We start from the raw sequence: 26628 nt of genomic DNA on the forward strand, positions 1-26628 counted from the left end.
TTTATTCCCCTACAGCTGCTTCACCCCTTGCTCCAGACCCCGTCTCTAAGTGCAGCCCCCCTCTCGGCTTCGCTCCCGCCTCCGGAGGGCCCTCTCTGCCCTCTAGTTTGTCGCCTTCCATTCCCTTGTCAGGGGCCTGGCCTCTGGGCTTCTTGCCTCGCGCAGGCCCACTGAGTCTGCCGCTGTGATTTCTCTCAGATGAGCCAGTGACTAATAAGGGTTGCCCCCGGGGGGCCGGCAAAATCTTTCCCTCCTTAATATCAGAGTTTAAAAATGTGTCACCATCGATTTGAAGGAAAGACTTGTTCCTGCTGAGAAAAGCGGGCTGGAGATTCGTCTCGCCTTAGGAATTACACCCAGGCAGCTGCATACACTCCAGAGCCACGGAGGCTCTCCATGCAAATGCCGCCGCTCAGCCCCCAGCCAGCCTGGAGAGCCCCCGGGGCTGGCACCCCGCCTGCCCACCTCTCATCTTCCCACAGGCACTCTGGGGGCCCCTTTGTGGGGGGGCATCCTTGATAAGAGCCTCACTTCTCTCCACCTCTTGGTGGTGAAGCTGGAGGCTGAGCCCATGGCTAATTCCTTATCCTGATGTGCTTTAACCCTGGAGAAGGAGGAGGAGTGACTTCTGAGAGAGGGTCCCCACAGCCCCGGGGGGTGGGGGGGGCGGTCCCTCCTTTACCCTTAATTGTGGATCTGCTGGCTGCACATGGATTTGCCCTGAGGGTGGGATTAAAAAAATAGGGCCTGGATGCCCTGTCTCCTGACCATGTTTCATCCTTGCCTGGAAGGGACTTGTGGTCATTTTGTCTATCTCCCTGTCTCCAGATAGGCCCCCTCCCCTCTGGCTGGCAGGCCTGCCCCTGACACTTTGCCCTCATGCTGGCCCAGCCTCCTGTCCCACATCTCCAGACCATGGTCCCCTCCTGGTCCAGCTGACCAGGATAATCAGCATAACAATGACCTGGTGGGTGGCTTTTCTGCTTGTAACGCCAGTGACTAATCTCCAGCCAGGAAGCTTGAACCAGATCCTGAGTACTTTCCACTGGGTCACGTCACCTTTAAATGAATGAGTGAGTGAGTGAATGGGGGCAGTGGGCCAGTGGTAACCCCACATATTTCTAGATGTCTCTGAGTGGGCAGCCCAGGATGGGGGTGTTTGGAGAGCTTGGGGGAGGTCAGGGCAGCCCATCCCCCTTCTGTCACGTGGAGGTCATGGTGGCCGCCTCTGTGGCGGCGTTGTTTGTCCTCCCGGGAGGCTTGCCCCAGCATGGCACAGAGCAGCGGAGTGACCTTGGCCGGCACCAGGACGGTGGCCTCCAATCTGTGGTCTGGCTTTTCTGCCGGGAGCTTAGTGGTGGGTGGGAGAGGGGTGGGCCCAGGGTGCCGGTGAGCCCTCCCTGATTTGGGGGGAGCCAGTGCAACGGGCAGCCAGGGTAAAAGTGAGCAGGAGGTTTGCAGCCTCCCGGGTGCTTGCTGAGTGGTCGTTTACCACCTGGTGTAGGGATGTCTGCAGGCTGGTCCCGGTGCCTGCCACCCCAGCTACAGAAAGGGCCCTGCCAGGGCTCTTGGCAGCCATTACCCTGGGGAAGGAGGGACTTTATTCTTCCTGGCTCCTAAATGTTATAGCCTTTATAGACTTTGGAAATCAGTTTTATGGCCTGTGATGTTTGTCTGCTGAAATATGGAAAGCGCTGGAGGGGAATGAACCATAGGGTTGCTTCTGGCCCTGAAAGGTCAGGTGGCCGAGGGTGAAGGGGCAGGGCTCACATCTATCCAGGCCTGGGTCACTCTTTGTTGACTGTTATAGCTGGAAGGGGCTTCTCTGGTGGTGTAGTGGTAAAGAATCTGCCTGCCAATGCAAGAGATGCAGGTTCGATCTCTGGATCAAGAAGATCCCTTAGCAACTTGCTGGGGAAGTGACTGGTACACACCCACATGGTCAGGCCTCAGAATCTCTCCTGCCATTTCTTTTTTAAAAAGTGATTTTATTTATTTATTTGTGGCTGTGCTGGGTCTTCGTCACTGCTTAGGCTTTTCTCTAGTTGCAGCAAGTGGGAGCCGCTCTCTAGTTGCGGTGTGTGAATTTCTCATTGCGGTGCCTACTCTTGTTGAGGAGCACGGGCTGTAGGGCACACAGGCTCAGCAGTTGTGGTGCCAATACTGGCAACTTGCTCCAGTACTCTTGCCTGGAAAATTCCATGGACAGAGGAGCCTGGTGGGCTGCAGTCCATGGGGTTGCAAAGAGTTGGACATGACTGAGCGACTGAACATGCACACACACATAGCTGGACGTGGGTCAGGGATGGTGTGCACCAGAGAGGGCCCTGGAATTCTGTCGGGAGGGCCATCCTGAGGCTTCAGGACCTGCCCCCTTTGTCAGCTGGTTCCCACTGAACTGGGCTGGCTACTGATAGTTATCGCTTCTTCCTAGACACCCCTCTATACCAGCTGCCTCCTCTCGGGTGCCATCCAGGGCACCTTGCCAGCCATGGGGCAGTGTAGTAAAAAAAAAAAATCAGCCCTCTGGGTTTTTGCCAGCTGCGATGCCAGCCTGACAGGGGCTCCCACCTGCAGAAGGTGCTTCGTCTCTGAGCAGAGTTGGCCCGCCGGGAGCTGGGCAGGGTGTAGGGATGCAGTGGGAGCCCCCTGCAAATCCTCTTCCCTTTCCTGGGTCTGAGGACCCTTCAGGGAGGCCCTGAGGGTCTGCCCCAGGAGAAGGCTGCTTCTCTGCTCCTCTCTTGATGTGCAAAGAGCTCCTACACATCAATAAGAAAAATGGGCAAAAGATGTGGACAGGCAATTCCCAGTCAGAGAAAAACAAATGGCCAGTAAACAAGTGAAAAGATGCAGAACTTCGCCAGTAATCAGGAAAAGGCTAATTGAAATAAGACATATCATTCTCCACGGCTGGAGAAGAGGCAACTGGAGAAGAGGCGGAGGCTGGAATTACTGATTTGTGCAGGTTTGGTCCCTGGAGAAGGGAAAGGCAGCAGAAAACCGGCCTTTGCTGGACTCACCCCTGCGGTTCGCACCAGCCGGCACACAGTAGGTACTTGGGAAGACTTGCTTTATCCCAGAAAACACAGAGAACTCCCCTTTGCTCATAGGGAGTCTCTGCAGGACCACTGCTGCCCTTGTGGCCCCCAGTTTGCCATGCCCACCACTGGAGATTCCCCCCGGGGGGATTGGTGCCTGGCCTCATTCACATACTCAGCCCCCTGGCCCCAGGGATCCACACGTTCCCTTGGCCATGGTCTTTCTGGGCCTGGCCTCTCATGGGGTGGACGCCGTTTCCAGCTGGGCAGTGCCTCTGGGTTTCAGCTCTCTCTGCAAACTCATGGCTGGTCCCGGAGCTGCACTGCACAACGAGGGGGAGAGGGTATTCGTCGAGGCCACAGTGGAAATGGGGGCCCTCAGCGTTGGGCAGCCCTGGCTCATATCACAGCTTCTTCCAGCATCCCTGGGATCCTTGATTTAGGGAAAGTCTTGTGCTAATAGTGACCTTGACTCTCTGGGCATCGTGGCCGGTACACCCACATCGTCCGGCCTCAGAATCTCTCCTGCCATTTCTGGTTCCCTTTCCGGCCTCTCCAGTCCAGCCCAGCTGAATGATTTTGGGTCCCTCACCTCCTAGCCATTGCACCCTCTCTTCCCATTTTCACGTGTCTGACTCTGGTCATACATGCTCCAGTTCCCGGCTTAGATGTCATTTTCTCCAGCAACCTGCCCCGACCTCCCACCTGCTCCATAGCACAGCCGGCCATTCGTTGAGCAGGTGCTGGACACTGAGGCTGCAAGGACGAGCAATGGAGATGTGGTTCCAGGCAGCAGGACACCCTGGGAAGCTACACCGTCGCCTGCAACGACTTGGTCCTGGAGGCGGACCTGTCGGGAGGGTCAGGAAGTGGGGCGTGGGGGGAGCATCCCAGACAGAGGCCTGAGGTGGCTCCCTGGGGGTGGCTCAGCTTCTTCCTCCCAGGAGCAGAGAAGGCAGAGGGAGGCCGGGGCGGGTGATGTCTGCTCCTGGAGGCCCAGGCGCCCTTTTTCTGCCTGCCCCAAGAGGGCGGCCCTTATCTGTAGAGCCCAGCGTGGCCCAACCACAGCGGAGCTGCCTTTGATGTGGAGCTCAAGGGAGAGCACAAGTCTTACTTCAAAGGGCTTCAGTCCCGGGGAATCTGGGTCTCCAAGTCCTTGAATCATCCTGCCCCTCCTGTCCAGCAGGAGAACCCCGGCCTGGGGGAGACCTGAGCCTGGAGCTCGGCTCCTGGGGTCCCAGGCAGCCTCCCCTCTGGGCTCCCTCCTTCCTGTCCTCCAGCCCCCAAGGCCCAGCCTCCTGCCAGCCTTCCCTTTTCTGGACCTCCGTCCTGGATGGAGGAGGGCACAGTCCACCTCTCTTCATTCAGAGAGTATGAAATGAGGGAGGCCCAGCCCTTGCCTCTAAAGGACACTCAGTGTAGAGTGGGAGCAGTGGGCACGGCACAGAGCATGAGTCTAACCAGGGGGATTCAAGGTAGTGGGGGCTGGTCAGGAGGGCTTCCTGGAGGAGGCCCGCCTGGGGAGGCTTACTTCCTTGCAGCGATATCTGGTGGGGGCTGGCCTGTGCCTTTCCCTCCAGGTTCCCAGATCCCAGTCAGGCCCCTTAACTGGCCTAGGACCTGGTTCACACACGAACCTCTGTCACTGTAGCCTTGGGCAAGCTCCTTAGGTCCGGGCCTCAGTTTACCTGCTTGAAAGTGGGGATGAACGAGGATGGAACACGGTGACAGATGTCTGGTGTCTGCCACGGTCGGGGCGCATTGCCTTGCCTCTCACAGATGGAAGTCCCCCCTAATCATGAGGTGCCAGATGCGGGCCATCCCACAGGGAGGACACACAGCCATTACAAGACCCCAGGGTGCCGCCCTGCTGTGCCAAGCGTGTCTCCGTGCCAGCTCCCGAGGACCGAGGCCTCGCTGAGAGCATGTCTCCTGTGTCTTCCCAGTGACAGGTTCCTTCTGCCAGCCCCTGGGGAGCCGCCATCCCTGGTGACGGGCCCTCGGCCCCTCACCCCGGGGCTTGTAATCTCAGCTCTAAGGGACTACAATCCCTTTCTCCAGCCACACCACAACTAATCCATTCGCCAGGGCCCCGATCCAAGAGAAAGCTAATTAAAGAATTTCTGCTCTTGGCTCAGCCTGGGCTTTGAAGATTCCCCTTGGTCTTCCCGAGTATCTGAAAACAGGTGGAGAAAGGGGGCCTCAGAAAGGGTGTCGGATAAGCCCCCGGAGCCTCAGTAATAGGCTTAATCCCCACAAAGCCAGCAGGCGTCAAACGGTCCCCCCGCCCAGCACTGCTGAGAAGGTGCTCAGGGCTCTCGACCCCGTGGGCCCCAGGCCGCTCGGTTCCGTCCCTGGTTTTCTGTGACCGTGAGGGTGCGCCTTTCCCCAGGGGGGTCAAGGCCGTGGAAGGGGAGGGCGCAGGCCCCTGGCCGCACCGTCTGCAGAGCAGTGAGTGGCACTGTGGCGCTGAACCTTCTTGTCTGTGATGCGGGAGGTCCCTGCCGGGAGGATGGCTGTGACCCCTGGCACGGACCGATGTCCCATCAGGCGGGCTCTCTGCCTCCTGCCCCTGCCTCCAGAGCCCCCCATGTTTCTTTTGAGAGCTTGTGTGCCTTTTGGAGATTTTAATCAACCAACCACAACCACATAGTGTTATTCAACACTATGAGCAGAGCATGCGATCCTTAGGGAGAGGGGTCTTTAGGGTCCTGCCCACTTGCTGTCTGGGGACTTGGCACATGGTAGGTGCTCAATAAAGACTTGATCGTGTGGTTGGTAGACCGGTCCTGAGAGGGGTAGTGTTTGCTCTCACAGGACTTACAGTACCATTGCTATCTTCAGAAAACGCCGGCAGGGTCTTTGGGGGAAGCAGTGAACCCTTAAATATGGGATCAGGGGGATCTTAGAGTCGGCCCTCCTCGACACTCTGAGCCAAGCCTGGTATAACCTTGGAGAGAATCGGGGTGTCGGTTGCCACTCCCGCCCCCTCCCAGGCCGCTGCTCCCCCGTTTCCCTCGCAGTCCTGGGGGTGCGGGGAGCATTTAGACCCGCAGTCCCCTGTGCAGGGGCCTTGAGCCCGCATCACGGAAATAAAAATGATAAAACACCATCACTGAATTCTGGGTGGCAGTAAATTACTTAACACCTGAAACGAGTTGAAATGTGGCCACTGTGGCTTTTAATAAGCCCATCTCCAACACCGCCGCTTCCGTGGGGAGCCGGCCGGCCTCTTCTCGAGGCATAATTTCTTCGTGTCCCAGGCTTGGCAGTAGTGCAAATAAGATTTCACGTCCCCTGTAAATCTCCGCGGGGGGAGCGCCGGGCTTTCATCTGTGCTGTCAGTTAGCGGCTCGAGGGAGCCTATTTACTCTGTCTTGGAAGGAGAGGGTCCCTCAGAGGTGCTGGTGCCAGGCCTGGGGGCGGTGGGCCGTGCAGAGACCAGTGCTGACAAGGGGACGAGGGCTATGGAGGATGGGAGGGGAGGCGGGCGGGCCGGGGGCGCCTGAAAGTGATGCGTGACCTCCGCTCAGCCCTTGGGAGGCAGTGTTTTGGGGCTGGCAGGGGACCTTGGCTCTGCCTGGGGCCTCGTACCCGGGGTGCAGGGTGCAACTGGGGGTGCTGGACCCCTCCTGGGTTTGGTTGCTTCTTCTCTAGGATATTTGGTGAGGCCGAGACCCCTCCTGGGAAGTGGGGGCAGGAGCACAGAAGCTTCTGGAACCTGGTGGTGGCCGGGTAAGAGCAGGGTCCAGGGATGGGATGGTAGCCACCCTTGAACTGACCAACCAGGAGGAGCTGGGTACCAGAAGCAGGGGCCTTGGGCTTTGGGGTGTCCCTTGGTGGCTGAGCAGCTATTTGGGGGCTTACCCTATTCATGTCCATAACCTCAGTGATATGCAATGCCTGAGAGTTCTTTGGGAAGGAAAGGACTGGAAACTGCTTGGCTGGAGTGGGGCTCAGCAGGGGAAGTCCCGGGTCTCAGGGGAGACCAGCCTGTTCCCCAGGGGCCATCGGAAGATGTGATGGGGTGACAAGGGCACTTCATGGCCAGCCTGTCACCTCCACCTCCCAGAACTCGCGCCCCCTCGAGGGGCCTGCCCGCTCTGCTTGCTGTCCTGTGAGGACGGGCTCAGGACCACTCAGACCACCTTCTGCTCTTCAGAAAGGGTCAGTTATGTTTGGAGGGTCTTCTTACCATGGACCTGGAATGCAGGTCCTGGGATCTCCCCCATGGTTCCTGGTGATTTCCTCCTGTGGGGCCATCCCTGTGGGCCTCCAACCACAACCCCCCCCACCCCAACCCATCCAGGGCATTTACTAAAACCTAAGATGCTCTCATCCCCACCCCTGTTCTCTGGAGGCCAAAAGCTCGGGTCAGCCTGAGAGCCCCTCTAGCAGGTTGGGGGAGCAGGCCGCAGACCTTGGGTGGGGTCGGGGTGGTGTGGGGAGCAGGCCGCCTCTGCCCTGTGCAGACCCAGGGGCTGTTGTGGAGGCACCTGGGCCTCCCTGGGGGACGTGCTGGTCAGCTCAGCACCCATACCTGGGAGCCAGGGGTGCTGGGTAAACCCCGAGGGCCCCAGGCCCAGGGCCTGTGCTCCCTGGACAAGCCAGGGGTCGGGGGATTCAGCACTCCAGTCCTCTCACGGGGCCCTGGCACACATGGGAGCAGGGTCGTCCCGGTGGGAGAATCGAGAGCCGTGAACTGTCCTCTTGCACAGGCTTTACAGACGCATAGGGAGTAGGCGGTGGGGCCTGGGGGTCTCACCCGGCTCTGAGGCCCCGCCTGGGGAGCCCCCAGGGCAGGCGTTAGCCCAGTGGTTCCTAGCCCGTGAGCCCTTCCTGGGCAGAACTTCTTTTAGCTCTCAGGGGCTGAGGAACACAGCCCCGGAACCCAGTTCTCCTCCTGCTCCAGCTTGAAGAGAGGGGCCCGGGGGCACCTGGTTCGGGGCCCTGCTATCGATCATTTAGAGGGTCCGGCTAGCTGGGTCAGCCCACCGCTCAGGGTTAGGAGTGGGGGAGAAGTAAGACTGCCTTCTGACTGGTGCCTGGTCTTGGAAAGTCATCCTCCTTGGGTCCAGCCCTGGTGGGGTGATCTGTTGGTTGATCGATTTGCTGGTGTTTATTGACTGTTCACATTGACCACGCCTTTGGGGTCTGAAAGGGGGTGGAAGGCAAGACGTGCCCGCCAGGAGCCCCTCATGAGCGAGGTGCTGGGACCCGTCACATGTGCCGGTGAGAACTGGCAGGTGTGGCCCGGTGGGCACGGCCTCACCAGAGACAAGGCCTGAGTTGAACCTTCAACGGCCCTCAAGGGCATCAGGCCAGGAAGTCGGGGTCAGGGCCTGCTGGGGAGTGAACTGTACCCGGTGTGGCCAGGGGTGGGGGCCGGCAGATCGGTGCAGTGCTTCCGGGGGAGGCGGAGTCTTCCAGAAGGTGTACAGAACTGGCCCCGCCTCCATGCCCCAGCCTTGGCACTCCTGCCGGCCACGTGCCAGGCCTGCTCCCCTGCCCCCGAGTCCTCGTCTGAGGAAACACCCTCAGTGGAGACATGGCTCCCGGAGAGTCTCCCCACGCCGCCTCGCCCGTGAGCATCCCTTCCCCACCTCCATGAGGCTGGAGGGGGGCCCCAGCCTCACCCCAGCACACAGTAGGCCATCAGTAAACATCTACTGACTGACCGGTGGATCGTGTTCTTTAGGGACAAGTCTCGGGTGAGGGAGGAGCAGGCAGCCACCCCGAGCACCCCGCTGTGTGCTGGGTGGGCCCTAGGACGGGGTCAGAGGTCAGGGAAGCCATCTGTCCCTTCCCCAGGGCCCACAGTTTCTGGGCGCCCCCACCCCCCTGCACCCCCGCCCAGGGGGCCAGCACTGAGGACTGAGAGGGTGGGAAGAGGGGAAGGGCACCTACAGGGTCAGAGCACCCCATGTCACCCCAGCCAGGCCACCTGCCAGCAAGGCACATCCAGAAATAACCTTGCTTCCTTAGAATATAAGGAAAAAAGCTCATTAACCCGTTTCCAGATGTGGAATCAGATCTAAGGCAGAAGTAATGAGCTCTTATTTTATGTTAAATTTAGCAGAAACTGCTATTGTTCTCACGGAAAATAGTTTTTTTCCTTCTCCCCCCACTTTGGGGTGTGAGATATCAGAGGAGGCCTGCAGAGTCGTGAAATCGGCGGGTGCATCTCGGGGATAAAGGGTGTTGGGGGTGGGGGGACCCAGGCCAGCGGAGGGACAGCTGTGTCCCCAGCGCCCGAGCGGTTCCAGGCTTATCTGGGCGCCCACACGGCTGCTGGAGCCTCTTACAAGATAATCCATGGCTCCTTTTAATATGTCTCCTTGTGAAAACCCTCTTGGAATCGGCCTTTCACTGGCAGTCGCCTTCCCCGGGGCCCGTGGGATGGGGTCAGACGTCCCTTCTCCGTCCTGCAGCAGGATCACGGTTTTGGTTCCCGTGGTGCCTGGGGAATGTACTAATCCAGAATCTCCTTCCCGCCCAGCCACCACCTCTGTGCCGGTGGGCCCCGACAGCTGGGCTGACCCTCGGGAGGCAGCCTGGGGAGGCGGGCGTGGGCAACCGAGACCCCGTGGGCGACAGATCACGGCCGTGGGCACGCTGGGCCGCCAAGCTGGGAGTCAGCAGCTGAGAGGCCTGTAAAAGTTAAATCTTTCTATTTATTTCAAGAAAAGGACAAGGAAAGTGGACTTGGACATTTTATATGAAAAGAGACAAACAGAAAATAGGATCAAATAAGTTCATCACATTCATCTCAACATTGAAGTTTCAAGGCACCTACAGGAAGGAGGCCCAAGGGCGGTTTGCAGTGCACTTTGGTTTGTGTTGTCGTCGTGGTGGGTGTTTGCGTATCCAGTGGTGACGCTGGGAGGGGGGCAGGTGGGCCCCGGGGCCAGGCCGAGTCAGCCAGCCAGGAGTCAGATGGCAGCAGGCAGCAGAGGGAGCAGCCCCACCACTCAGACCCCCGAGACTACTCTGCCCTTCAGAGGGAAATGGAGAAGATGGGGTGGCCAGGGGCTGATTCTGCAGGGGGGCAAGTGCAGGGGCTCAAGGGAAGCAGGGGTGCCCCGGCCGGGGTCTCTCGGGTGGCAGAAGGGACCTTGGTCGCAGCCTTGCCTTCCCCGGGCCTTGGGCTGGCCAGGCATCCGCCTTCTGCGGCAGAGGGACCCGCTCCGTTCACCAGGCTCTGCCCAAGGACCACTCCCTGCTCTCTTCCTCCCCAGGCTGTGGGGGAGGGATTCTGCTGAGTCCCCCGGCCATCCGCCAACCCCACCAGTGCTTTATCACACCATACCTCACGAGATGCGGTAACCTTTGAACATCGGGAGGGGAGATTGCAGTTGGTGGCTCTTAAAAACATTTGCTCAGCAGGGCATACGCGCTGGGCTTCCTTAGTTTACTCTTCTCCTTCTTGTCCCTGTTCACACCTGCCTGGGGACGTTCGTAATGAGGGGGTGCCCGCCCCAGCCAGCAGAGTCACGAAACCGCACCATCTCTCTGGCTCGCTGGTGTTCACATCCCCACAGCCATCCCCAGCCTTCCACACCGTCTCCCCGCTTCTCTGCCTCTCAGCTGGCAAACCCCTAACACTGGGCACTTCTGCTTTCTCCCCGTGTCCCCTGGACGCTGGGTGGGCTTCTCAGATGAGGCTGCTGGCCTGTGGGCAGGTGGTATGCCAGGCTGGGTTAAAAAAAAAAAAATCTAAGCTAGGTCCAGGGTCTTGTGTGTCTTCTTCCTGGGCTCCCAGAACCTTTTGGAAATGGGACCAGCCGGAGGTGGGTGGTCTCTGGGACCCTCTGCAGACACGTCCTCCGCACAGGGCACTGAGAAGCGCCCTGGACCGCTGACTTCCCAGAGATGAGCAGGTGGCAGCCCTACTTGTCTTTCACTCCTGGCTCGGGTTGCATTTGTCTTCCTCCGTCTTGAGAGCCCAGTTCGGTCCTCCGGGTGGGCAGCCCGGATGTGGGGACTCTTGACAGGAGCGTCAGACAAGGCGGGACACCCAGTTCTCTGCCCTCCTCATCAGCCACCTGAGGCTTGGCTCAGAGAAGGGGAACCGGGTCCCCCCTAGGCGGGCGGCTGGGTCTCACCCATGGCTGGATTTCCCCAACAGGCTCGCGGCTGCTGATTGCTGGATCCAAGGGAGGGTAGAGTGTGATTTTCAGGGAGGAGGAGCCCCGCTAAGGCTGCCAGCGGCGTGGGTGCGGGAGGAGAGGAGGAAGGCCGTTTGCATCACGCCCATCCAGGCCCTTTGCACTGAACCCCAGGGACTTGCGAGGACGGAGGAAGAGGAGAGGGACACCCCTGCATGTCAGGCGCTGTCCTGGGCCTCGGTGACCCCGCGTGGAGGAGTGCGGGGACCTGGCATCTTGCCTGAGTGGCCGTCCACCCTGACAGCCACAAAAGAGATTTAGGGGCAGTGACCGCAAAGACCTTCCCACAAGGATGCCCTGGGCTTGGACGTTCGGGCTTTCAGGTCTGGGCGCGGCATTGGTGGGTGTGGGAGGGACATAGGGCATGGCACCAAGGTGGCTCTGATGGCCTTAGTGCCTCAGAAACTGGCTCTGCCGGGAAGTGGGGGCCAGGCCAGCACCCCCCCCCCACAGGACCCCCAGTGCCCTCGTATGTCCACACTGCCCTCTCAGCACAAGAAACGGGCTGGCGGGCAGTGACACTGGTCTCAAGAAGCCCCTGGCCTGGCAGGCTCTCCCACGGGGAGCAAGGCATCAGCTGCTCCAGGTAAAGACCTGCCTACCCTGGGCACGATGCCCTCAGAGGGGACCTGGGCAAAGGCGGGCTTTGCCCCTGCAAAACTGGCGGCAGCGGGGGCGGTTTGGGCAGTCCTGCAAATCACATTAACGTGAGAAAATGGGCCTGGCCCCAGTGATAATAGAATTTCTGAAAGTAGAGAAAAACAGTGTATTAAAAATGCAAAGGGAGGAATGAAGGAAAGGGAGGGAAAATCAAGAGCCAAGGGAATCTTCTTGAGTGTTTTTAAAGAAGCAAATGTGGGTATTTCAGGCAACTACTTAGAACATTTCAAAAGAAATGATAAATGCTTAAAAACGGAGAGTGAAAAGCGCCCCAGGCAGCCGGCAACCTGGCTGGGACGGAGGCACTGAGCCGGCAGCCTCGAGCGTGTTGTTGGGGGAACAGCCAGTGGGTTGATGGCGGGAGCTCGCGTCGGGGAGGGGTGGGGTGGGGTGGCGGGAAGGACGCCAGAGGCGGCCTGCGATGGGAGCTGCAGTGCCCGGGAGGGGGCCCCCTAGAGGCCCCAGGAGAGCCAGCCCAGGTGGCAGGTCACCCTCTGTGCTCCCAACTCCTAGACGGGGCGGCACGTGTCTGGACTTCCTCTCCTGGTGCCTGTTAGACACTGAGGACTGGGATTCTGCAGGCTCTCTGGTGTCTTAGCGGCCCTCTGACGGGGCTAGGTGGCCTGGCTGTGGGATGGCCCTGACCTGCGATTTTCAAGGAACACTGGTCGTTTTGAGCAATCTCACGATTATCTTCCTTACACGGTTCTCAGGGATGGTAAAGTAAGAGTAGGAACCTAGATCTTCTCGTCCAAGAACCAGGCGTTGGTATAGGCAGGAAAGTACCTGCCACCTCCCCATCAAGTGCTTGAATGCTCCCAGTGACGGGGAGCTCATTGCCTGTCTCTGCCAGGCCAGCTCTCTTCCCTGACCTTCAGTTCTCCCTGCACAGTTGGTCCCAGTTCCCCTTCACTGGCTGCAGGGACGGGGTCAGAGACAGACCCACCCTGCAACAGAAAGGAAGCAGAAAGGCTCATGGCTTTATAGTCCTGCTCACAAAGGGACTGGCCCGGCCACATCCCCTAGCTTTTCACCCTGAAGGCAGATGGGATCTGGAGGGTGGTGGGGGCGTGCAGAGTCTCTGCTATAGGCCTGGACAGCACCCCTATCCCACGGCACTTGATGGAAGCAAACCTGCTTTCCCCTCCAGACTCGAGGCCAGGCTCCATCCACCTCAGCGTATCCCGAGCACTGGACCAGGCGTGGGGCCAGTCTTCAGAGATTCCCAGCTCCCCGCGAGCCAGGCCCAGCCAACCTCTGCTCTGCCTAAGACCGCTGGGAGCAGGTTCATAAAACGCGAAAAATCCCCCTTTCCCTTCACCTCCAAGGAGTTTAATCTTTCCTAATCAATTTAGCAGACTCACTTGGTTGTAAATGGTAATGATTTGCATTTTTGAGCCTTTTTATCCCTCCTTAAGAAAAAAGATGCCTCCTCTGCCTGCATTCTGGAAGGGCCTGAGCAGGGCTGTGAATGGCTCGTTAGCATTCACCCTGGCGCAGATCCAGTGCCAGGCACCCGCCGCCCATCACCTGCAGGGATCTGAGTCGGGGGTGGGGTATGGGCGCACGGCTGACCCCACACAAGCCCTGAGCGCACAGTCCGGCCCTCAGGGGGCTCGGCCCCTGTGCGCCCTGAGGCCCTGCCTTCCTGGAATGCCCAGGCTCTCCCCCGCTGCCTGCTCAGCCCCACTGCTCCCTGTCTGCCGCATCCAATTTTTCTTGTTGTATTTTTCATAAGCACAAGGCTCAGAAGCCCCGTCCTCCCTGGCACGTTCAGCAGGAAGTAGATTTCTGGAGGGGGTTGGCTCTGGGACTTGAGCTGCCATTGGAGGAGGGGGTGGCGGTGTCCTCCGCTCGCTCCGCAGCTCTGAGGGGGTGAAGGAGGGGGCTCAGACGCAGTCTCGGCACGTTGCCCGGCCGCCCCTTCCCTTCTCGAGGCCGCAGTCAGCCCCCTCAGACCCATAGGACCCCTCATGCGGCCAGTCCCTATCACTCTGGGCCTCCATCACCTGCCGTATTTAGAACCTTCCAGAGTCAGCAGGTGGGGGTGGGGTGGGGACGTAGGTGCCTCTTTTCGGCCCGTAGCGCACCCAGCTTTTCTGGGTGGAGCCAGACCCAGCCTCAGCCCACCCCTGCTTTACAGAAAGGGAAACAGAGGCTGTAGATTCACAAAACCGGCTTTCCCTGCCCCTCCCTGGAGACCCTCCCTGCCTGTCCATGCTCTGCTCCTTGCTGGGGCAGTCGGGCTCCCGGGACCCAAAGGGGACTCGGGGCGGGGGCAAGCCTGGTACCCGTCGAGGACGGCAGAGGCACAGGCGGGTGTGGGCTTCGGACTTGGGGAGCGGAAGCCTGGGCCCCCTAGTCGTGCCATCTCCCCAGCCGCCGTCACCTCCCCTGCCAGTGTCACCCAAAGCCGGAAGGAGCCGGCGCCCCAGCTCCCGCCCCCGAAGCCCAGAGGCCCCCGGGTTGGCCATGCAGCCGCCGTGTTAGAGGGAGGCGGTCCAGGACGCAGGAGCCGACCTAGAGAAGATGGAGGCTTCCGCGGGAGGCCGCCGGAAGAGGGAAGAAAAGGAGCTTCTGATGCACATCATGTCTGCGGAATTGAGTATGACTAATTAATAGATTTTATTCTTAGTAATCTCTTAAGCATTCCATACGTTGGGCCCCACGCCTGAGCTGAGCTTACAAGAGGCCTTATTCGCAAAATGCAAATGACTCGCCTGGCCCCGCTGCCTGCTTTCCTTGCCTTCTCTCTTTCCTTTTTTTTAGGGGAAATTTAAAGGAAAATTGCCATGTAATAGAAAAGAGATTCCAATCACTACATCTAATTACCACGAAGGGTAAACCACTTAACCAAAGAAGTGTCATGGGCTTTTTTTTTTTTTTTTTTTAAACTTGAAACCTGCCTTAAATACCACGAGATATACTCATCAGCGCTGAGGCCACGGAGGTTTATTCCGGCTAGTTAAGAGGCTGCAAAGGTCAGGTGGGCCGCCCACAAGAGGGAGATTCTAGACAGAAGTGGTGGCCCAGGCCCTGTGTCCTCACGTGCTTCTTGGGGCTGGGGGAGGCTGGGTGCCCTGGCGCACCCTTTCTCGTTAGGTTACCTGGCTGGCTTGGGGGGCCTGGACCAGGAGGGGATGGGGTTTCAGAGTGGACCCGGCTTCAGGGCCCCATCCCTGGCCTGGGGGGCCATGAGACAGCTGACATTTGGAGGCTTGTTCTTAGAAGGGGCTCTGGAGAGGTGCTGGGATGCTGAGAAAAGACGAGAGGAGGCCCGTGGGGCCTGGCTGGGCTGAGTCTCCACTGTCTCCAGCACTTTTACACCAGCAGGAGGATGCCTGCAGCAAGGACCTGGCTTCCCCTTGGTGTGAGGTGGGGCCCGTGCCCCTTAGTGCAAGAGCTGGGAGGAGGAGACTGATATGTCCTCAGGCCGGGGTGGGGGCGGGGGGCCTGGGCCTGCTTTGCTAGGAGGAGGGTGGTCATCCCTCGGGCCTGGCTTGGAGGGCGCTGCTGGCACAGGCAGGCTCTCAGAGCTGCCGGGTTCGCCCGTAGCCTCGCTGTGTAGGGCCTCCTGCGGTTCCCCAAATGCCTTCCCACCCAGCCTCTAAGGGGATGATCTGACCTCTCACTTGGCTTCGGGAAAGGAGGACATACGAGGGAGAGCAGGGGACCCAGCATGTTGGTGGCTGGGGTGGGGATTTGGCAGCGGGGAGGCTGGGACCCAGGGTTCCTGGCACACTGGCCAGAGACTGGAGCGGTGCCCTTAGGGAGAAGACAGCATTCGGGCAACAGCAGAGACCTTGAACCTCTGACCCCTGGCCAGTGCCCCTTCTCCTCCTGGACACTGCTTGGGGGGGGCGCCCCCTGCTCCTCCGTGAGCCACAGGGAAGGGGCCTGTGTCTGGGGCGGGGGTGGGGGAGGGAGGGCGACCTTCACCCAGATGTGAGATGGACGCTCGGAAACTAGTCTCCTGACTTCATCGTAGGAGAAAACGTTTCAGGTGGGAAAAGGGAAAAAGCTCGAGTCTAAAATGAAATGTGTTGGTGACCCTCGGCCTCTCCGTCAAGCTGGGGGTCGAGGATCCCCGCTCGGTGAGACCATACACCCTGCCCGGTGATGAGAGCCGCGCCTCTCGTCCACCTCACTCACGCGGCCATCGTGTCCATTCCTTTCAACCCCGGCCTCTTCGCCGAGGGGCCAGCAGCATCTTTTCATGTCGGGCGAGAGGCTGGGCCCCGGGCCTGTCACCACAGCCCTGTGACTGCTGTTTGTCTTCCTCTTCCTGCCTTTGGCTTTTGTCAGAGCAGCTGAGGTCTTTTGAAAATGCGACGGCCAGGGGCTGGACCCCTTCTCATCTTCCCTGCCCTCAGGCCAGCGCCTCTCCTTTTGATATCGCCCTTCCTGGGTGCAGGACAGCTGGCACCTTGACAAACAGTGACCCCCAGCTCCCCGAGTGCTGGAACGCCGCGGACATCAGAACCCCAGGCCCCTCTCCTCTCTTCTTTCCAGATTCACTGTCATTATTTCATCATCGTTTTAATCTCATGGTTCGCCAAACAGTGCTGTCAGTTGATGAATGATGGCAGCATTGATTCCAGAGAGAGGAAAAAAAAAATCTCTTCTGAGGGCTCTGGTCAGTACCCTTTTGGAGGCTGGCATTTTTAGAGAGATCTGGCCTTCCTTCTCCAGAGCAGATACCCAGCGGTGGGCACGGCTGAGTGTGTTGTATATTCTTGGTGGGGGCGGGGCGGTTTCGGTTGCTGTCTCCTAGGGCTTTTCTGAGAATTGTCATGTCTTTTTCTGGGCTTTGTTTGAGCAGCCATGGAAACCATTAGGTCTAATCAGCTGATATTTAAAAAAAAAAAAAAAGTCCCTGCACCAATTACCTGTCTTGGAGGAAGCACATTGAACACAAAGTAGCTCTTGATATGCCTGCATCGGAGGTGTAGGGGGAGAGAGATGAGGACGCTGGCGGTCAAAGAAAGCTCTTCTCGACATCAGAAAGGAGCTCAGCCCAGCCTCGGCCACCCTGAGATAGGACTGAGCTGAAAACACCCCTTGCCCAGGGTCTCCGCAGCCACCCGGCCAGGACAGACATGCCTCTGCCTTTAGGAACGGCACTGTCCCCCACCCCGCTCCCGTCCCCAGCACAGTCTACTTACTCAGTGGTTTCTAGGAGAAAGCAACATCTTCGCGACTCTATTGTCTCAGGACATTGCACGAACTGACCCAAGCAGAACTGTAAGGACTGAATACGTGGCTCTGTCTACCCATCTGTATATAGAGACACCCCATCAAGATAGACGGGTCGAGAGACGCACCTCCAGGTGGCTGGGGAGAGCCACAGCTTCCATGGCGCTCCCGCGATCCTATGCTGCATGGAACTGAGGAGGGCTCCAGTATAGGAAAAAGGAAGTTTGCTTTTTAATCGACTACACCGTGGTCCAAAGAGTGCCGTGAAAGACGCACTCTTTTCTGCCCATCTGTAAGGGAAAATGGCATGGAAGGAGCCAGGGAAGAGATTTCGGGACAATATCTCCACAGCAAAATATCCTTTTCTTCCCCTCTCCTTTGTGAGAAGCCCGAAAACCTTCCATCATGTCGTCTCCAGTGAGCAGCCGGCCGCGAGGGCTGTGTGAAGGGCTTCGTGCCTGGCGGCTTCTGAAACGGCTCCTCTGTGATGGCCCTGCGCGGAGCGTGAGACGCACAGGTAGTCTCTTCCCAGCTCAGGGGAAAAAAAAAAAAGCCCCGACCCAACCCTTCCTGCCATATTATTTTTAGTCTTTCCCTCCCCACCTGGCATAATTTGGTATAAATTATGTCTTCAGCAACGTCAAACCTCCCTCCTGCCTTCTATTCTTTAAAAAAAAAAAATTTTTTTTTCCCCCACTGTTGTGTCCTACAAAACTGTCAACCCTCCCCAAACTCTGCTTTCCGCCGGGAAAGTCAGCGTGGAGTTTCTTTGCCTCGTTCCCGTCGGATGGCAGCCAGCTGGTCACAGCCCCCCGCGGTGGCAGCGCCGGGAGGCAGGGGAGGGGCGCTGCCTCAGGTGTAGGAGTAGTCTATGTCGGGGATGCCCCCGTCGCGATAGCCCCGTGTGGTGCCGTAGCCGATGGTGTGTGTGCCCTTGCAGAGACTGCTGCCGTTGGAGGGGAAGATGGTGTGGACCACGTACTCCTCTTTGGCGCGGTAAGGGTTGATGGGCAGCATCTGCAGCCCGGGGCCGCGGATCTCCAAGATGGAGTTATCCTTCTTGGTCCCCGACTCCAGATAGTCGTCCTTTTTCCGGCTGCCCCTGTTGTAGGCCCGCTCCCGGGTCAGCAGCTCGCTGGCCCGGTTCACATACCAGCAGATGGCCCCGAGGACCAGGAAGAGGAAGACGAGGGCCACGGCGCCACCGATGATGCCCGCCAGGGGCAGGCCCGCCATGGGGTCGGCGTTCTGCTCCTGGTTGAGGGTGGTGGTGGGGCCGGAGCTGTCGGCCGTCTCTGCCTTGGCGCACACAGGCGTCTCGTCGGCCACATAGGCGTTGCTGGTCTCCATGGTGACCATGCAGATGATGTAGGTGGACTTGGGCTCCAGGGCCGTCAGCAGGTACTCCGTCTTGTCGCCCTGCACCAGGGTCTCCGTGATGGAGCCCACGGCCGGGCTGTGGCCCAGGCGCAGCCAGCTGAGCCGGAAGGAGGAGGCAGGCAGCGTGGCCTTCCATGTGATGCGGATGGAGTCTGCCGTCAGGGGCTTCACGTGGATGGCCAGGGTCTTGGCGCTATCGCCCGTGGCCATGGGGTAGTCGAGGCTGGAGTCAGGGAGGCGCAGCCCCGGCCTCTTGGCCTTGAGGGTGAAGAGAGAGCCCTGGGGCGTGGTGACAGAGGCGTGGTCACTGGCATGCGTGGTCTTGGCGGCGGCGTTGACCGCGCCACCCTGAGCTCCCGCCTCGAAGCACTCGTCCATCTCGCTGGTGATGTCCTTGATGGCCATGCCCCGGACCTTCTCGGGGCCCTGGCACATGAGACCGCGCACGTTGACCACGGCCGCCCGCGCCTTCACCCAGTCCCGCAGCCAAAGGAGGTTGCAGCCACAGAACCAAGGGTTGTTCCGGAGCAGCAACTGGGCTAGGTTCTCCAGGTCGTCGAACAGGCCACGGGGCAGCGTGGTCAGGTTGTTGTTGGACAGGTCCAGGCGCTCCAGCTCGCGCATCTTGGCCAGCGTGTTGTAGGGCACGTGGCTGATGGCGTTGTCCTGCAGGTAGAGCTTCTGCAGGCGGGCGCTGGGCAGGTTGAGGGGCGGGGCAGCCAGCGAGTTGCGCACCAGCGAGAGCTCGGTCAGGTTCTGCAGGCGGCTGAAGGTGTCGTCGGCGATGCGCTGGTTGGCCAGCAGGTTGCCGTCCAACACCAGGCGCCGCAGGCTGCTGAGGCCCTTGAAGGCGTGCAGCGGGATGGTGGAGATGCGGTTGTCGTCCAGCCGCAGCTCCTCCAGTGTGCGGGGCAGCCCCGAGGGAATGCTGCTGAGGTGGTTCCTGCTCAGGAAGAGCAGCTTGAGCTGCTTGCTGTCGGCGAAGGCGTCCTCCTCGATGCTGACGGTGGACACGGAGTTGTCGTCCAGGTGCAGCTTCTCCAGCAGCGGGATGCGGGCCAGCGAGTCCCGGGCGATGGTGCGCACGTTGTTGTCCTGTAGGTGCAGCTCCCGCAGGGAGCGGGGCAGGTTGACGGGGAACTCGTCCAGGTCGTTCTCGTACAGGTAGATGACCTGCACGTTGACCTTGGTCTTGAGGTCCTGGGGGATGCCGGCGTTGTTGATCTGGTTGTTCTGCAGGTAGAGGGTGGTGGCGTCGTCAGGGATGTCGGCGGGGATGGACGTGAGCCCCCGGTCGTTGCAGTAGATGAAGCCGTTGTCGCAGCGGCACACGGAGGGGCACGTGGTGCTGTCGATGACCTCCGTCAGGAAGGCGATGAGCCCGTAGCAGAGGAAAAGCCAGTCCCGCAGGTCCATGGTGGCTGTGGTCATCACGACGGTGGCCGTGACGGTGGCGGTGGCGGCGGCGGTGGGGTGTGCCACCACCATGGTGGACGGCTGGCGGAGCTGGGCCCCCCCCCACCGACCTGCAAGGAGCACAAGACAAGTGCGGTGAGAGTGGGTCCGATGCCCACCCAACCTGCCCTGGAGGCGCGGCTGCAGGGCAGAGGTCAGGCCTCGAGGCGCGCGCCCCCCGACCCTTCTGAACGCCAAGTTTACATATCAGGTGCTCGCTCGGGCTGCGGTCAGCCTCTAAGGACATCTGGCTAATGTCCTCTCAAAAATGCTGCCTGTGAAGGAGACAGATGTGGCCTTGGCTTTGGCCTTCCTGGACTCTGACCCTGGGCCACGCACGAGGTTAATTTAGTGGGAGCCAGGCTGCAGGTTTGATCTTTTCTTTCAAGATCCCCACACTCAGCCCATCTTTATGGCTGATGCTGAAAGGCCGGTTGGTGTCAGTGGGATGGCTTTAGAGCCCCCATTTCTCATGGAACGGGGAACCCACATCCCTCTCTGGCTCAGAACCAGGCTCTGAAGGGAAAGTTTATTTCCGCAAGGCCTGTGAGCTCAAAAGTGGGGGCAGGGGGGCATCACTAGAACCTGCAAAAAGAATCTGCCAGCGTCGTCACTGGCGAGCAGGGGAAAGTGAGGAGCTTCATCGTCTGGTGTTAAAACAACATGTCCTGTTTGTCACTTGGGCATCTTATAGACAGAAGAACGGGTGTCAACAGAACTGCCTTCTTGTGTATTTACAGAAATCCCTTTCTAGCAGAGGTGCCCTCCCTACCGTGTTCCATGTAATGTGAGAAATTATTCCTCACTTTGCCCCCTTCCCAAATCACAAAACTTTCAGCTCTTTTGAAAAACACATATATCTGTTTTCTTGCATCTAAAGTCAGGAAACACAATAAGGGGAGGGAGGGGTCCACACTCCAAGGGAACTGTCTGCAAGGTGTAATTTCAGTTTTCACAAATGGAAAAATTGCAGTGTAGATTTTTTTTCTCATATTACTTTACTGTTCATGGTGGTAAAAAATCAATTAAAGAGAAATTATCTTTCAACCTCAGTGGGGAAGGTGTGTTTGTGCAGCCAGCAAAGATCTGCTTTATAACTCCAGGTTCACGGGAGCTTTTCAGTGTGAGACATGATGGCCTCGAGCGGTCTGAGCAAGCCGCAGCCTGGGGGCTGGGGTGGCCCTGGAGTGCAGAGCAGGATCAGGACCCACTCGCTGAATGAGACGGTGTGGACCTCACTCCCACGCCCCAGGGACCCCGAGTCTCCATTTCTCAACCACGGCGCATCCTTCTTGCTTCTGTTCTTCTCCATTCCTCTCTGTCCAGGAAACTGCACGTCACCCTTCGGGACCATGCTCAAATGTCTCCGCCTCTGTGAGGTCTTCCTGATGCCATATAGAGCTTTCCTCTGCTCCGTCCATCCATCTGTCCATCCATCCACCCACCCACCTATTTACTCATCCATCTATCCATGTTCTTGAGCAAACTCTGGGATATAGTGGAGAGCAGGGAAGCCTGGTGTGCTGCAGCCCATGGGGTCGCAAAGAGTCAGACACAGCTTAGCGACTGAACAATAACTATCCATGTACCCATCTGTACATCCATCCATCCACTCATCTATTTACCCATCCATCTACCACTATCTACCACTCACCTATCCATCCATCCACCCACCCCCTCAGCCAGCCAGCCATGTATCTGTCCATCCAGCCATTCAACATACCTTTACTGAGCACCTACTATGTGCCAACCCCTGTTCTAGCCACTTGAGATTCTATTCTAGTTGGAGGGTGGCTCACACTATAATAAAGCTCATCTAGAATTGTATGAATATTTAAGTCATTTAGTCTTCCCAGCAAATGTCGGGTCAGGGCCCTGGTTATTCCCATTTAACAGATGGAAACACTGAGGCCTGGAGATGTAAGTTAAGTAGGGCTACCTGAGGAGTGGTGAGGAAGGGCCTAGGGCAGGATCCTAACCACTTGGCTTGTGGCGCTCCACCTGGTGCCAGTCTCTGTGGGCTGCAGGTCAGGATCTACGGTGACCAGTGTTTTAAGGTCCCCCACTGAATTTCAGGACTCAAGGGCAGAGACTGTGGGCTGTGTAGGCCTGGTGTGACTTGGCACCTGTGACCACCCAAGGACAGAGGGAGCCGGAGCCGGCCGAAGTGCTGAGAAAGGCTGGAATGCCTCTGCCCCGCTCGCTGCTGCCCCCTCAACGCATGCCCTGTTTGCATTATAGAGGCTTTGCCTAGGCTGCCGGCAGCTCCCAGGCCTTCTGGAGGGAGCTCGGGCTTTGCCTGAGGCTAATGCACTAACTCCACTCAGGGCCTGCTAGCGGAATGAAGCTTTGTCCATGAGGTGGACCCAGGGCAAGGTGAGGGCCCGCCGAGGACACCCGGCTGGAAGCACGTGAGGGTGGGGGAGGGTGCCTGAGGTCTGCGCGTGGAGTCGGAAGGGGATGAGGTCCTGAGGGCGGAAGGGGGACTGGCGAGACTGACTGAGGCTCTGGGCCTCTTCCATGTCGCCCCACTGGCCTGAGGGGCTGAGGACATTTGCCTGCTCACTCTTGATGCTCCTGTGGAGGTTGCCCCTGGTCTGTGGGTCCTGACCACACTCACGCCCCTGCCCCAGACATTTGCAGGTGGTCTGTGCTCTCGGCCCTCGGTGAGTTTGGACAGGGCTAACCCAGGCCCTGCCTGACCCCTCACAGGCACGTGTTTGGACCCGCGCCCACCTGTCACATACACAAAAGTCCTTGGTCCCGCTTTACAGCTGAGCAGACAGGCTGAGGCCCAGAGAAGTGAGGGACCCATCCAAAGTCACGGCCAGCCCAGGTTTCCAGCTGCACCTCTGTCCCCTTCTCGGCATGGGGCCAGAGCCGTGAAGGTCATGGAGCCTGGAAGTTGTCTTAAGAGACAGGTCCAAGGCAGGTGCTGGGGACGGGAAGGCTCAGGCCCGCTCAAGGCCACCTTGCCTCAGTCTCAGCGGTCAGTCTGAACCCAGGTCCCCAGCATCTGGCCAGCGGCTGCGCACCCTCCCTGACCTGTCAGCTGCTGAGTTCTGGCACTCAGGAATGCTGGTGGCCCTGGCACTCAGGGATTCCGGACCAGTGCCCTGAGCAGGGAGCAGACTTGTTAAGGCCAAAGCCAAGGCCAGACCGCTTTCTCTGGCATGAACATCAGTTCCCCTGCCCACTCAGCTCATGGCCACAGCCCTCAGCCTCCAGAGGCCCCAGCATCATAATAGAGTCTAAATTGCACCTTTCAGAGATGTCTGATGGATAACCAAGAAGCATTTGGGAGGCAGGGACCCAAGGCCTTTCTGTTCCCCTGTCTTCAGGCCTCATCCATCTTGGCTGAATCTCCCCAGCCGCCCCCTTCCCCCAAGGCCTCCCGATGCTGAGCCCTCTGGCTCCAGGAAGGCACGGTGAGACCTGGGGCGGGGAGGAAGATGCCTTGCCCGAGGAGCCCTTTAATCGCCCAGGTGCCACGAGGACTTTTTCTTCCCCTGTACTGTGTCTGACGGTTTATGTGGCCATCAAATTAAACCCGGGAGATCGCCCATCTTTTACGGGGGTCACTTGTCATCATTGCGAGAATCTCGCAGACTTCAGCGTGGTGTGAGTTACAACCTGCCAGCCCCATGACTGACAGCAGGATCCTTGGCGTGCAATGGAGGTGGGGGAGGGGAGCAGTGGGACGGCTCCGACTTGGGGTATCCAGGCCTCCGCTAGCCCAGGGGTGACCTGGGGCTTCATTCTCAGCATCCTCCCATCAGTTGCCAGCGCCTGCCGTCCCGGACAGAGAAACCTCGGCTCGAGTGCTGCCTCTGCCACTTGCAGGCTGTGAGATCTTGAGCAAGTTACCTGCCCTCTATGAGCTTCAGCTTCCACATCTATAAATGGGGTCAGGTTCCTCTTACAGGGGGCTCATTACTGAGCATTCAGTGAGGCAGTACTTGCAAAGTACCCCCTCGGACGTGCAGCCTGTGTGTCCCGATGCCTGAAGTTTAAAAGCTGCCAAGAGTGTGAGCAAACTCCGGGAGATGGTGAGAGACAGGGAAGCCTGGCATGCCGCAGTCCGTGGGGTGGCAGCTGTTGTTCAGACACCACCTAGCGACTGAACAACAACAATAATTCTCTGCCTGCCCCAGGCACACTGGTGTAGCCTCTGTGTCAACGGTCTGTCTCTTTCCTCTGCGATCCAGAGGCCCCTTCTTCAGTCCCCTGCCCCTGCCGTGCTCCAAGGTCGACTGGGAGCAGGTAGGCCAAGCTGCTTCCTGACACAGGCTTCCTGTCCGCTGCCGTGATGCTGGGTCTCCCAGACTCACACTGTGCAGCCTCAGCCCTGCCTCCCCACCCCGCAAGCTGGAGCGGAAGCGCTGACCCCAAGCCTGCTCTCTCCCCCTTGTGCTGCCTCTGGGCCTTTGCACGTGCTGTTCCTGCTTCTTAAACACCAGCACACCTCCCCCACTCAGGCCTCGCCAGGTCAGCTGCCACTCACCCCCGTGCCCAGGCCTCGGCTTGGACACCCGCTCCGTGAAGCCTCCCCTGAGTTGTGTCTGGCCCTGCCTCCCACACCCACGTGACTGGTGGTGCAGAGTAACATCTCTAAACTCCTGCCACGTGGATGGAGGCGCCTCCCGGGTGGAGACCCCTGGCTCTTGGTGCTCTGCCCTGTTGTCTTTCCCAAACCTCATGAAACAGGGGCTGCCAGAGGCCCAGGGCCCTCTAGGGGGTCTTCCTGGGGACACAGCGTGAAGGCAGCGTGTGGGCAGGGGAGCTGCGGGCCCCCAGGCCCGGTACAGGCCCTGGCATGCTGGATGGGAGATGGCACCCGGGCTTCTGACAGGGGGCACAGTTAGACATGAGCACATTCAGGTGCTGAGCAGCGGTGGGGGTCATTTCTGGAGGGAGCTGGGGGTCCCAGGCGGGAGCGGTAACTCTGGATAGGAATCCCCCTGCCTCCCAGCCTGGCCTTCTTTCCTATTCACCAGTGAAGGCAGTCCACGTGGGCACATCCTGAGGCTGGGTCTGCCACAGTGCCAGGCTCAGTCTCCCTCCCTACTTCAGGAACCAGAGAGTTCCAGGTGGCCCTGACCCCAAGAAGGAGGTGTGTGGACAAGAGACCTGGAGGGGACACCAGGGCCAGGTTGCAATCTCAATCTGACCTTGGACCTCAGCTGTGTGATCTGCAGCAATGCTCTATGGGCCTCGGGTTGCTGAGAACCCCGCCCTCTAGGAAGATGACAAGGGAGGGCTTGTGTGGAGGGCCCGGCACAGGCCTGGAAGGTTTGGAAAGAAGAGCCACCCCATCCTGGCCCTGGGAGGGACCCCACAGTCCTCCTATGACTACTTAGGGTGGTTGCCTCCAATCTTGGCTGAGCTTCAGAGAGATGGAGGGCAGACCCTGGGGTGGGAGGCAAGGGGGCCACAGCTCAGACAGAAGGAAGCCCCTCGCCTTCCCCCTTCACGTGCCCCCTCCCAGCCCCTCCCTTCAGCAAGAATAATTCACCATGTTTTCCCTAAACCTTGCCAGGCCCTCGGGTCCTTACTGGCAGAGCAGGGCCCGAGGCAGGGGGAGGTGGGCAGGGCAGACTAGGGGTGTAAGCAGTTTCTCTGCTCCAGAAGGACCCCTGCCCTGCAGGAAGCAGTGACCTCCCCACCGGGGAGGCTCCCTACCAGAGCAGCGTCACCCCCATACCTGTGATGTGTCCTCAGCAAACCTTAGTATAAATTAACGAGGGATCCTGCATTTTTCTCCCCACCCCCCCGCCCCCGGGCTCAGCTGCAAGCATCATGAAGGAAGGAGGGCCTAGAGGCAGGGGGGCCGCCCTCTCCCTGAGGAGGCCCTGCCTGGGCTCAGTCAGGACCCACAGGCCTTGGGTCTCAGGCCTTCATCTGTAAAATGGGACCATAAACTGCCCTGGGTTCTTGTGAGGATAAACTACTGAACCAGAGGGCCTACTGTGGATCGAGGACACGTGAACTGTGGGCAGAAGGGGAACTTGGGACTTTTCCAAGCCCACCCTTGTGCACAAAGAGCACCAGGGCCGCTCCTGCTCAGGCCGGTCTAGGCCCACCTGAGGCCCCTTCTTCAGGCAGGGGGCTGGAAGCCACGACCTCCAGGCCCTTCCGACCCTGCATGGCACAACTTTGCCCCTGACCTCGGCTAACGGTGCCAGCTGAGAACCTGTAATGCGTGGGGGGAAGGGGTGGGATTCTTTTAAAACCTAAAGTTAATTATTTTTCTAATTTCATGCTGCATGCATTATGCATCAGTTGTTATCACTGACGGTGATTACCGACAGGTATGCAAATTCACTCAAAATGTACCTCGAGTTCACCTCGCCGCGTGGGCCGACGGGGCGGTGCGGGGCGGCGCGGAGTCCTGAACTTCAGAGAATACAAACCGCTTTAAAAAACAAGACTTTAAAATTGTGTCTTAGGAGGTTAATTATATTGATAACAGTGTTCGATATTAAACTATTCAGGGCCAGGAGGGGGTGGGGGATGAAAGGAGACACGTGTAATTTTGTTTCTTTCTTTCTCTGCATTATTTAATAAGATGTTCCTGCACCTAATATTTCTGTCTGTCTGTGTGCATTTTTAGCAAAACCGCTTAGACTGAGGCATAATTCCTTGGGGAAGGAAAAAAGGAAAGGTCAGGGGATTTTTAGAAGGTAGGAAAGGGGCCTGAAGCCTGTCCTCCTGGGAGGTGAGGGGCAGCC

At 58.8% G+C, this 26628-nt stretch overlaps 2 protein-coding genes across 3 annotated transcripts in view; one reads left to right on the forward strand and one right to left on the reverse strand.

Annotated features, from left to right (window-relative positions):
* MACROD1 (mono-ADP ribosylhydrolase 1) overlaps window positions 1-26628 on the forward strand; it is a 151809-nt gene that overhangs the window by 24062 nt on the left and 101119 nt on the right. The window lies entirely within an intron of this gene.
* The window catches only part of FLRT1 (fibronectin leucine rich transmembrane protein 1), an 85106-nt gene continuing 68172 nt past the window's right edge, over window positions 9695-26628 (reverse strand). Inside the window, exons 3-4 of the mRNA XM_043870683.1 lie at window positions 17032-19968; window positions 9695-10484 (exon numbers count right to left, since the gene is read on the reverse strand). Coding sequence (XP_043726618.1) covers window positions 17915-19930 — 2016 coding nt within the window. The 5' untranslated portion in view covers window positions 19931-19968 and the 3' untranslated portion in view covers window positions 9695-10484; window positions 17032-17914. The remainder of the gene's footprint in view (window positions 10485-17031; window positions 19969-26628) is intronic.

This window comes from Cervus elaphus, chromosome 2 (assembly GCF_910594005.1).
Source record: "Cervus elaphus chromosome 2, mCerEla1.1, whole genome shotgun sequence".
Lineage (NCBI taxonomy): Eukaryota > Metazoa > Chordata > Mammalia > Artiodactyla > Cervidae > Cervus > Cervus elaphus.